The sequence below is a fragment of the Trichosurus vulpecula genome, chromosome 6 (genome assembly GCF_011100635.1).
Source record: "Trichosurus vulpecula isolate mTriVul1 chromosome 6, mTriVul1.pri, whole genome shotgun sequence".
Lineage (NCBI taxonomy): Eukaryota > Metazoa > Chordata > Mammalia > Diprotodontia > Phalangeridae > Trichosurus > Trichosurus vulpecula.
This window is the reverse complement of record NC_050578.1, coordinates 199,136,749-199,148,608: the sequence shown is the minus strand read 5'-3', so window position 1 is coordinate 199,148,608 and position 11,860 is coordinate 199,136,749. Positions and strand designations below refer to the sequence as shown.

The 11,860-nt window shown below is 43.2% G+C and overlaps 1 protein-coding gene across 1 annotated transcript; it reads left to right on the top strand.

The window, feature by feature from the left end:
* The first annotated feature begins 290 nt into the window (after nt 1-290).
* Nucleotides 291-11,609, top strand: LOC118854878 (histone deacetylase complex subunit SAP130-like). Its single transcript, XM_036765073.1, has 2 exons — nt 291-347; nt 8,841-11,609. Exons 1-2 carry the CDS (start codon nt 291-293, stop codon nt 11,607-11,609), a joined length of 2,826 nt encoding a protein of 941 aa, XP_036620968.1.
* The last annotated feature ends 251 nt before the right edge of the window (nt 11,610-11,860 follow it).

Here is an 11,860-nt window from a genome sequence, read left to right as displayed (position 1 = left end):
CTTGCTATTGATCCCTGCATTAAAATCACATTCAGTTGCCTCATTTTGGTCAGGAGGTGATCCCAGATTCCCAAAGGGTATTCAAGCAGATCTCAAATCTGTAGTAGGGTCTACCAAGAAGGGCAAGTTTTAAGTGTGAGACCGATGACAGAATGTGTCGCCGGTGACGAAGCAAGCTAAGCTCAGAGAGGCTTCTCACCAGAATGTTGGCCACTGGTTTCCAACTATAATAACTCCTGAAGGCAGTTGACTAAGGCACAAAAGGCCTGCCATCAACCTCAGCGTAGTCAATGCTCATCCTGATGAAACCACAGGTGCTTGAAGTATTCGACACTGTTGTCTTGTTGGTTAGTTGTATCTGATTCTTCATGGCCCCATTTGGAGTTTTCTTGGCAAAGATACTGGAGAGCTTTGTCATTTCCTTCTCCATGTCATTTTAAGATGAGGAAGCTGAGGTAAAGAGGGGTAAGTGACTTGCCCAGGGCCACACAGCTAGTAAGTGTCTGAAACTGGATTTGAACTCAGGTCTTCTTGATGCCAGGCCCTGTGCGCTATCCACTGCACTACCTATATATGCATAATCAAACTCTAAATAGTCAGTCCAAAGGGCAGTTTATGCAAAGTTACATTAGAGGGTTGTGACTGTGTTGTGATATGTACATGCTGGTATTGTGCATCAGTACCCTTGATATTTCCCTTCCATCTATCTTCTGCATCATCCCTTACTTTTGGCTACGTGCAACAAACTACAGTGATGGTTCATTTACCCTATGCTTCCAGAAGGCTAGTTTTTCACTTTATAATGCTGATTGTAGCTTGAAGGAAGAAAAAAAAATTTCCTCCAGAAGAAAAATCACTGGCTATGGAACTACCATAACAATACAATTACAATATTTTCCTAACCTCCAAATTACGATATGCAGCCTGACAAAAGAGCTTTTGCTGATTCACAATGAGAGAGAATATTTGAAATCAACCCTGACCTGGAAAGTGGAGGATATCTATTGTGGCTAAGTGGATAAAGTGCTGGGAATGTAAGCAGGAAGAAACGTTCAAATCCCCCTTCAGATACATGACCCTGAGCAGGTCACTTAAGCTTTGTCTGCCTCAGTTTCCTCATTTGTTAAATGAATAGGTTGTATTCAGTGCCCTTTAAGGTCCTTTCTAGCTCCATCTCTTCATTGTGAAGGTCTCTTTTCTGCAAGTCTCTTATGATGTTCAGTTACCCTTAGGATGCAGTCGCTTTTTGACAGAAGGCTTTGAAGACTTCATCTGCCATCTTTCAAAATCTGGCAGAAAGCTAATGTCAGTTCAATGGCGGGGATTTCATCTATGTCTCCTTGTTTTCGGGGGCTATTGTTTGTTCTTGCTCACAGAAAGGGGCCACTTAATCAAGACATTGTGTCTTGTTTACAAGCTTTTCTAAAGAACTCATAAAATATCCCCCATGCATCCAAACTGAACTATGCTCTTGGCCCATTCCACATCAAGCCCCAACCCTGCCTTTATTCTGAGGCACAATGGCTAAACTTCCTTTTGCCAAAGGAGACTCAATTCTGACAGATGCTTCTTCACACACACACGCAGAGCCCAAATTTTCATTTCAACCAGTGAAAGAAAACAACAACACAGATGGGAGTGCTTCATCATCAATGTGGTCGCCCGGCCTTTTTCTTAGCAGGGGATGGTTTCTGGTTGGCAGTTCCTTTGAGGCCTGGAACTTGAGACTGCTGTGGCTATGGAACTAAGGGGACATACAGTGACCTTCTTTCATTTGGCATCATGGGGTGTGCTATTTAAATTCTTGCAAGTGACTCTTTCAGATAGTTGAAGCATATTCCCATTCCAAACCCTAAAACAACTTAATTTTAACTGAGCGTGATGGAGCTCTTTCTAAAATGCACGACCCTTTCCCTGTCTCCTGGAATAATACATAATGCTAAAAGAACCTTTTCTGTGGTGAGGTGCAGTCATATATTAGGGATGTCCACTTGTTATATTCGATTGCAATGCAGTGATAGAGAACTAGCTTCAAATAACAATAGCTAACAATATTAATGAAATTATAGGTCTAATCCCTCTAATACAGTGATTCAACTTACACCCATGTGAAGTTATCAAGTGCTTGCTGTTTGTTGAGTACTGCGCTGGCTTTTAGATAAAATAAGATGTTAGATAATTGGTGGTTCCTGGGCACAAGATGGCTTCTAGGCCTCAGGGCTATCGGTGTAGATCAGATTGTCTGATTCTTCACTCAATGGCCACAAAGTTCTCATACCTCGTGATGTTTTTTTCCCCTCAATTCTGTTTCCTCCTTCACTTCTAGACTATCAAAGTCCTACTTCTGACCTTCTAGTTTACCTCTGATAATGTGCTATGGGGTTGGGGAAAAAAAGATAATTAATATTAATAGAATTGCATATCAAATATGAGTAACTAGTCTTTGGGTAAGGAAAGTATGTAACTCAATATACAAGCTTGGTTCACAGCAACTTCCATTGTAGAGTAGTGGTTTTTGCTTGACTATATTCTGGGTAGTTAAGGTTGTCATGTAAGTGACCCCTGGATGCATGAAGTGTGGCTATTCTTAGGTGATTTTCCAGATAATTTAATAAAACCCCTGTGAAACAACACACTTTGACTAGAAGTAACTATGTGATTGAGGTGAAGTTTATTTTTTTCCTATGAATTTTCACGGTGACTTAATTAGTCTCTACCTGTGAAAAAGCAATCTAAATTCCTCTTATGACATGATAGATTATTTTCATTAGACCCATTGCTTGATCAGCCTAATAGATTTTCCCTGAATTCTTTTTGTTGCTGCCTTAATCTTCACAACAACCAAATTACATTGTTATTGTTATATCCATCTCCCATATGAGAAAACCAGGGAACCAGGGAAATGAAGTGACTTGTCCTGAATCACATAGTTATAGTGCATGACATAATGAGTAGCACATCCCAGATCCCCTGACTCTTCCGGGTCCGTAGGTTATGTATTGTTTTCATAGATAAGAGAAGCTATGCTGAGACCCAAGTTTCAGTGTAGACATTACTTACCTTGCCCGCTTTTATGAGCTGGGATTGTTTAGGTCAATTTACTATTTCTTTCTTACTCCCTTACTTCTTGTTCCTAAGAAAATAGATTCCTTGTCTCAGATCACAAGAGGAAAAAGGAAAATTCCAATAGGGTACATACAATTGCAGCTTGAAAAGTATCACTTTTTATCTTTGCTCTGGCGTAAAGGTGGTGGCAGTTCAAGGGAAAAAATTCCTGTGTGATGTAAAAAAGATTGCCACTGCCCTTACAGTAACTCTCTGTCACTGATCCTATTACAAATCTTGATTTTGAGTCTTTTTTTTCAGTCATGGAAATCTACTGTAACCAAAGAATGTCTCTTTAAGGCCCCAAAAATGCTCCTTTCAAAACTCTACATGAATGAAGCAATTTGGTAAATCTCTTCTGTTAGGTCCTTAGCCACTGGGGTGTTCACCTTAAAGCCCAAAGAGGAGCAGGCTAGCTGGGTGTCTGCCCCATGTGTCAAACTGAGGGTGCCCTATGTCCATTGATGCTCCATCAGGAGACAGCCTCGCCTGCTTACTACCCCAGCTTCACCTTAGCTTTGCCTTGAATTTCCTCCTCTCAGATCAGGTTCAGGCATCCTATGTCTTTATTTTTCTTCAGAGATAGTGAAGCAATGTGCTGTAGTACATAGAAAGCTTTTCTAGCATCCAGGAAGCCCTGGGTTCAAGGCCTACCTCTGACACATGCTGATTGTATGACCTCAAATAAATGGTTTAACCTGTCAGTGCTTCTAGCCAGACAAGGTGCTGACCTCTTGATTAGCCTAAGAGAGAGTAAAGGTAATTTCCTCATTATATCAAAGGAATCACCCTTCAATGCAGTGACTCAACTTAAGTCAGCATGGATTTATCAGCATTGGCCTAGCTTCTGTGACTATTTCTCTTCAGCTTTACTCATGGTTGGAACCTTTACTCACAGCATTTGTTGAGAGACAATGAGGCAGGGGAAGAAGTCTTGGGACCTTTGCCTTATCAAATCTTATGCAGCCTGATAAATGACACTTCATCTTTAGGCTCCAAGCTCATCCTTTCCTGTTTTAAGTGAAGGGGGTGTAACTTCTGATCTTTGAGTTTTGGAAGGTCAGTGGGACACATCTGCGTCCCAGCATTTTGGAATCCATATTTGCATCCATCGCAACATCAATTCCCCAAGGACCAAGAGGTGACCTTCAAAAATGGCCTTTGGGACTCCATCCAGTGGTGATTGAGAGAAAGATTCATTTGGTAATTATGTTGTATTTGGAAGCACACTTGGTGGGACCAGTGCCACGTGAGAACGGAACTAATGCTGTGTGTCCAAGGTGTCGGGGTGGTGGTGGTGATATTTGTAAAGCTAATTGATATTAAGTGATTATAGAAACAGGGTCCTAATCACTGGGATTTAACAATCAGGAGAACATAGCTTCTGGGGCTCAATCCAATAGCAAAAGAGAAGAGACATCCCCCAATGCATCAAACCTTGAGGGGCGGATGTAGCATTCCAGCTCTGGGAGGATGATCTAGTGTATATTACATTAGTAACACTGGTGAAAGATGCAATCTCACTGATGAAATTAAAGATCTTTAAAGTATATAAGGGAGTAAAAACATGGAAAACATCTTACCTGACATATATAGTGTTATGGATCTTACCAAATGCTTCTTCTTGGATGCGTTTCTTCCTGCTTGTATTAGGAGGGCAGAGTTTATAATCTCAAAGAGGATCATAAACATGTCTGAAAGGTTCGGAACCACCGGATATAAGAAACTCTCAAAGTAGAAGGCAGAAGAATCAAAACATATATTTAGGCTCCACAGTAACCAACCCATGAACCAGCAACCCCATTTTGATATATTGATCAAAAGCTTCCAGGCCCAATAAGTACGCCTTGAAAGAGTAACCAGGAGGCTACAGAGAAGCATGATTGTGTAAAGCAAAATCATGCTTCCCCCTCTATGGTAAAAAGATTACCCACTGGCCTGAAGTCTTTGTTCAGCTTCCTCCCGTAAGTCAGCTCTGCTACTGGCAGCTCCTGCTTCGGCTGGGGCTGGGGCTGGGGCTGGGGCTGGGGCTGGGGCTGGGGCTGGGGCTGGGGCTGGGGCTGGGGCTGGGGCTGGGGCTGGGGCTGGGGCTGGGGCTGGGGCTGTAGCAGCCTCTGGCTCCAACGGGATCTGCTTTTAACCATCCAGCTTCTGCGGGGGTGTAAGGTACGCCGGGGAAAGCACAGGTTCTTTCAATCTGCTTAAGCAAGGTGAAGGGGTTGACCGGGAAAGCACAGGTTCTTTCCATCAGCTTAAGCAAGGGAAGCAAGCTTACTTCAGTCCAACATACAAACAGCATTCAGTTCAGGGGAAAAAGCCAAACTAGTCAAGGGCACCTGTTGACTAAGTGCTAAGGAGCCCATTTTTGGTTGCCAATACACTGCTCTAGACCCCTGTTTTCTCATATGATAAAGGATGAGTTGGAAGAGGTGACCCAACCCAGGTCAAGGTCACTTGTAACTTATCCCTCCAAAGTGAAATAGGCGTTCAATGAAAAGAAAGAGTGGGGTAGACTGGATAGGTCAGTAGAGCCTTCTTGGAAAAGGTGTCCCTTAGGGAAGAGCTTGAATGATGGAAAATATTTAGAAGTGGAGATGCAAAAGTGGAGCTGAGACCATTTCGAAAACCTTGCATACAGTAGGTGCTCAATAAATGATTGAGAAGCACAGCCAAAAAGATAAGATTAAGTGTGATTTATGGAGGGAGCAGGAAAGAGGCTGGTCAGATTAGATTAGAGCCATTTCAAGACTCTCACTATTAACAGCACATTAGTGGGGGGAAGGGTATTCTGTGAGCCACTGCATGGAACCTAGATCATAATAACACCTAACATTTATTTTAGATTGACAAATTGCTTTATATGTTATTTTATTTTATTCATCACAAGGATGATGCTATCATTACACCTATCTTACAGGTTAGATGAAGGACAACACACAGGGGTGTGCTGAAGCCAGCTCTTAACAGTTGTTAAATTTTCAGTGTGAGCATTTTCACCTCAGAAATTCACAAACTTTACAAATCATGATTTGATTCAGAGTTTTGTTGATTTATATAGACTTAAGACAATGTTAATAATGCAGATTAAACTTAATCATGTGTTCAGACCACATATATACAAATGTGAGACTACATATATTTGTATATGTACATTATACACACAACCTACATATAAGAAAGCTGATCATTAAATATGATATCTGGGACTTAGACAAAAAAAACTCAGGAAGCAAATTTGGAACACCATTAGATAGGAAATCTGATTTAATTAACCTTTTGCTTCATCTAGGAAATTGTTTTATAGCTCTCTTTTTACAGCAGGCACCATTTCCTAAATGGGGCTAGCCTAAAGCCTCTTGGGGAAGGGAATTATGAAGATCTGCCTGCATGGAGGACTGTAGTTGGGGATTCCTATTAACACCAGAAGTTCAAGACACTAAAACAGAATATGAAAGAAAGGCCAGAAGGAGCTCCTGACCTCTCTACCCCTAGGTATCCCACACAGAAGAATCATGGCAACAGTAGCTCCAAGAATGCTTCTCCCTTTACTAGCTTATATCATGGGGGCCTAAGTTATATAGAGAGATTCACAATGTATACCCTTCAAATCAGAATAATGTTGTAGGGAAAAAAAAACTGGAGAGCTTAGTTCTAGTCCTGGCTTCTACCATTGTATACCTGCTCTCTGACCTTGGACCAATCATATAACTTCTTCTCTCTGGACCTCAGATTTCATAGGGTCCAGCCCCTTCATTTGATAGCCCAAGAAACTAAAGGCCTTCCAGGACTAACACCAGATGTGCTAAAGGTGCTTCCAGCTGCAAGACTTTCTGATTTTTATTGGGCTGAAGGGAATGAACTTATAAATATCATTATTTCTGCTTAAATCAAATTCCAGCAAGCACATTTTGATGAAAAAAAATTTTAACTCGGGGATGGCAATGTCAAAAGATCACTGGATTATAAAGAGTGTTTCTAAGACATGTGAGCAGACTTGCCAAATGGAAGGAGTCCAGTATATCAATGAGCTCAGAGCACCCACATCTTCAGTCCATCAGAGGGATTGCATTGCCACCTGTCCAGGAATACTGACAACTGTGTTAATGAAGTGAAAATGAATTCTGCTCATTATTTTTTAAGTCATTTGAACTTGAGACTATATTACCTTTAACAAGCAACAGATTTAATAGGCTAGGGAGAGCTAGAAATATTAATTAATAACCCTTTTGCCAGATTCTCACAATATTAAAATTCAGACAAGGTAATTTAAATACATTGTCAGAGTTAAGAGTACAAAACAAAATGTGGAGTCCATAATAAGGTAAATATATCTTTTGGTGATGCCTTCACTTCTAGTCATCACATCCTAATTTCCTTAAAAGGGAAAAAAGAAAGAAAAGAAATTATAATAACAGACATTTATATAGCAGTTTAAGGTCTATAAAGTGCTTTGGGTGAATTATCTCTTCTGAGACATACAACAGCCTTCTGGAAGTAGGTAGAATAGGGATTAGGATCATAGAATCATAGAGAAAGAGGGACCATTCCTTAGGAACCATCTAGCTCAAGCTCCTCATTTGACATGTGAGCCACCTGAGGCACATGGAGGTTAAGGGCCTTGTCTAAAGCCACTCAGGTACTAAGTGGCCTTGTTTAAAGCCACTCAGGTATTAAGTGGCAGTCAGGATTTGAATACAGGTCATTTGAGTCCAAACTGAGCACTCTTTCCACTATCCCACACTGATAATCCTTATTTTACAGATAGGGATACTGAGCCTGAGAGAAGTTGTATCAAACAACTAGTAAAAGACAGTATTGGGAGTGACTCAGATTTGCCATAAGTTGGCCCCATCCTTCTTTTATGGACTTTGAGTCAAGACGGCCCATCTAACCTTCAGAAATTATGGCATTAATGACAATTCAAAGCAAAGAACATTTTGTCAGGTTTATAATATGTGGAAAATTCTTTTATTTCCCCACTTTGCTAGTACATATACTCTTAGACTCTCTTTTAGTCCTGAAGTTCTTAAGCTGGTATCTATGGATATTCCTGTGTATGGACAAATTTCAGGGGGTCCACAAACTTGGATGGAAAAAAATCTTTATTTCAATATGGTGGGTTTCCTCGATAGCCTTGTGTTTTATTGTATGTACTTAACAACATGATTCTGAAAAAGGGTTGTTAGGGTCCACTCGTCTGTCAAAGAGGTCCATGATACACAAAGTTGAGAACCCCTGGTCTAGTCAGTCCTTCATGCCTATAGGCAACATGGGGCAATAGAAAAGGGTGATGGATTTAGAATTGGAATTAAAGTCTTGGTTCTGCCATTTGGGCTTGTTGTAACCTTGGGGAAATAACTTTATTTCCTTTAGGCCTCTGTTTATCTGCAAATGGAGAAGGTTGGGGATCCAAGATGGCAGCTGGAAAGCAGGGACTAGTGTGAGCTCCCTGCCGAGTCCCTCCAAAAACCTATAAAAATGGCTCTGAACCAATTTTAGAACTGCAGAACCCACAAAATAGCAGAGGGAAGCAGGGCTCCATCCCAGGACAGCCTGGATGGTCTCTGGGTGAGGTCTATCCTGCACAGAGCTGGGAGCGGTGTGGAGCAGAGCCCAGCGTGGGCTGCGCGGAACAACCAGACCAGGAGCCGGGCGGAGTGTGCCCTAGTGCCTTGAATCAGTGAGCTGCAGAAGTTACCAGACTTCTCAACCCACAAACACCAAAGACAACATAGGAGCCACCTCTGAAGCCCACCATGCCGAGCTGTCCCATTGCTCCTGCTCCACCTTCTACCCTGTCACTCCCTCCCAAGGTCCCCGGGCAAGTGACCGTGACGATGGAGAGTAGCATCCCTCAAGCTTCAGCCATTCCTGTGCCAACAATCAGTGGACAACAGGGACACCCCAGCAATTTGCATCATATTATGACAACAAATGTACAGATATCCACCATTCACAGCAGTGCTCCTGGGCCCCCTCTTCACATTGGAGCTTCTCATTTACCTCGAGGTGTAGCTGCTGCTGCTATGATGTCCAGTTCTAAGGTAACCACAGTCCTGAGGCCAACTTCATGGTTGCCAAACGCAACTACAGCTCAGCCAGCGGTACAGCACATCATTCATCAGCCAATCCAGTCTTGTCCCCCAGTGATCACCTCAAATACCATCCCTCCTGCTGTGGTAGCAACTGTTTCAGCCACCAGAGCACAGTCTCCAGTCATTACAACAAGAGAAGCTCATGCTACCAATTCAACCCTTAGTTGTCCAACCTTGTCTATCCAGCACCCACCTTCTGCAGCAATTAGTATTCAGAGTCCTGCACAATCAAGGGATGCAACAACCAGAATCACATTACCATTACATCCAGCTATCGGCACACCAAAACAGCAGCTTCATACTACGGCTCAGAAGACTATCTTCAGTAATGGTACACCAGTGGCAGCAGCAACCGTGGCACCCATTTTGACCGCCAACACTATTCCCTCAGCAACTACAGCCGGATCTGTATCACACACACAAGTGCCCACAAGTACAATTGTCACCATGACCATGCCCTCTCATTCGTCTCATGCTACTGCAGTGACCACCTCAAATATTCCGGTTGCTAAGGTAGTCCCTCAGCAGATCACACACACTTCTCCCCGGATCCAGCCAGATTATCCAGTGGAGAGGAGTAGCCTTATCCCTATACCTGGACATCGGGCCTCTCCAAATCCTGTTGCAATGGAAACCAGAAATGACAACAGGCAATCTGTTCCTGTCCAGTTCCAGTACTTTTTGCCAACATACCCACCCTCTGCGTACCCATTGACTGCATACACATATACCCCCATCACAAGTTCAGTGTCCACTATCCAACAATATCCAGTTTCAGCTCAGGCACCGAACTCTGACATCACAGCTCAGACAGGTGTCGGGGTGGCCTCTACAATGCACTTAAATCCCATGCAGCTGATGACAGTTGATGCATCTCATGCTCGTCATATCCAAGGGATCCAGCCTGCACCAATTGGAACACAGGGAATCCAGCCAGCACCAATTGGAATACAGGGGATCCATTCAGCAACACCAATCAATACACAAGGACTTCAGCAACCTCAGAGTGAAACTAAGACTTCAGCAGTGGTGTTGGCAGATGGAGCCACAATTGTAGCCAATCCTATTAGCAATACATTTAATGCCACTCCAGAGGCTACCACTGTGGTGCAGACCCACAGCCAGAGTGCCAGCATGAGCGCACCAGCCCAAGGCTCATCCCCTCGCCCAAGCATCCTACGAAAGAAGCCAGCCACTGATGGAATGGCAGTACGGAAGAGCCTCATTCCTCCCCAAACACCTGAAGTCACTAGTCCTCGAGTAGAAAGCTCCATAAGGAGTACATCCGGGTCACCCAGACCTTCGGGTGCCAAACCTAAGCCAGAAAGTCATGTCTCTATGGCCACACCAGTCACTGTGTCTGTAGAGGCTGTGTCCAATCAGAGCAGTGATCAGCCCACCATCGCTGTGCAGCCCACCTCTCAACAGCCACCACCTGCCATTCCAACTATCATCACAGCAGCCAGTCTCCCATCACAACCATCAGTAGCCCTGTCAACAACTCCGGAGGCAGTTCCTGTCACACCACCTATTACCACTATTGCAGCTGCTCCTCCTGCATCATCAGCGGTGGGTGGCAGCCTTTCCACCATAATGGGGCCCGCAGTGCCAGAGATAAAAATTAAAGAAGAAGTAGAACCTATGGACATAGTGTGTCCTGTTTCTGCAGTTCCTCCATTAACAACCAACACTGTGTCTCCATCTCTTGCGCTGCTGGCCAACAACCTGTCGATGCCTCCAAGTGACTTGCCACCTGGTGCCTCTCCAAGGAAAAAACTGCGGAAGCAACAGCATGTGATTTCAACAGAGGAAGGTGACATGGAGACAAATAGTACTGATGATGAGAAATCCACTCCTAAGAGTTTGCTGGTAAAGGATGAGAAACACAAGTCTCCTCCCAAGGAATATATAGATGAAGAAGGTGTAAGGTATGTCCCTGTACGTCCAAGACCTCCCGTTACTCTGCTCCGACATTACCGGAACCCCTGGAAAGCTGCTTATCATCACTTCCAGAGGTACAGTGATGTCAGAGTCAAAGAGGAGAAGAAAGCCATGCTGCAAGAAATAGCCAATCAGAAAGGAGTATCTCACCGAGCCCAGGGTTGGAAAGTTCATCTCTGTGCTGCCCAGTTGCTACAGTTGACAAATCTGGAACGTGATATATATGAACGACTCACCACTTTACAGGAAGGTATTATCCCTAAGAAAAAGGCAGCAACTGATGATGATCTACACCAAATAAATGAACTGATACAGGGAAATATGCAGAGATGTAAACTTGTGATGGATCAGATCAGTGAAGCCAGAGATTCCATGCTCAAGGTTTTAGATCACAAGGAGCAAGTCCTGAAGCTTCTAAGTAAGAATGGAACTGTCAAGAAAGTGTCAAAATTAAAGAGGAAGGAATAAGTTTAGACTAAGGGGAATCAGGACTCTGTGGAGAATGGTGTTGGGGGTTTTGGATTTTGTTTTGGTTTTTTTTCAAAGTGGAAAATTAAAATAAAGGAAGATATCCAGAGTACACAGCAGACAGCTGAAGGGACACACAATGCCCAGTGACTAAAAAAAGGATCATTGTCAGCCTGGCATAATGAACCAAAAACTTAACTTCAGCCTTGTCCCTTTTAAACTTGCTTTGTGATCATATTTGTTTATAGCCC

Coding starts and splice junctions, on each gene's coding strand:
- LOC118854878 (XM_036765073.1), top strand. CDS start 291: ATGCTCATCCTGATGAAACCACAGGTGCTTGAAGTATTCGACACTGTT. Junction 348..8,840: donor TCGACACTGTTGTCTTGTTG/GTTAGTTGTATC, acceptor AAGACAACATAG/GAGCCACCTCTGAAGCCCAC.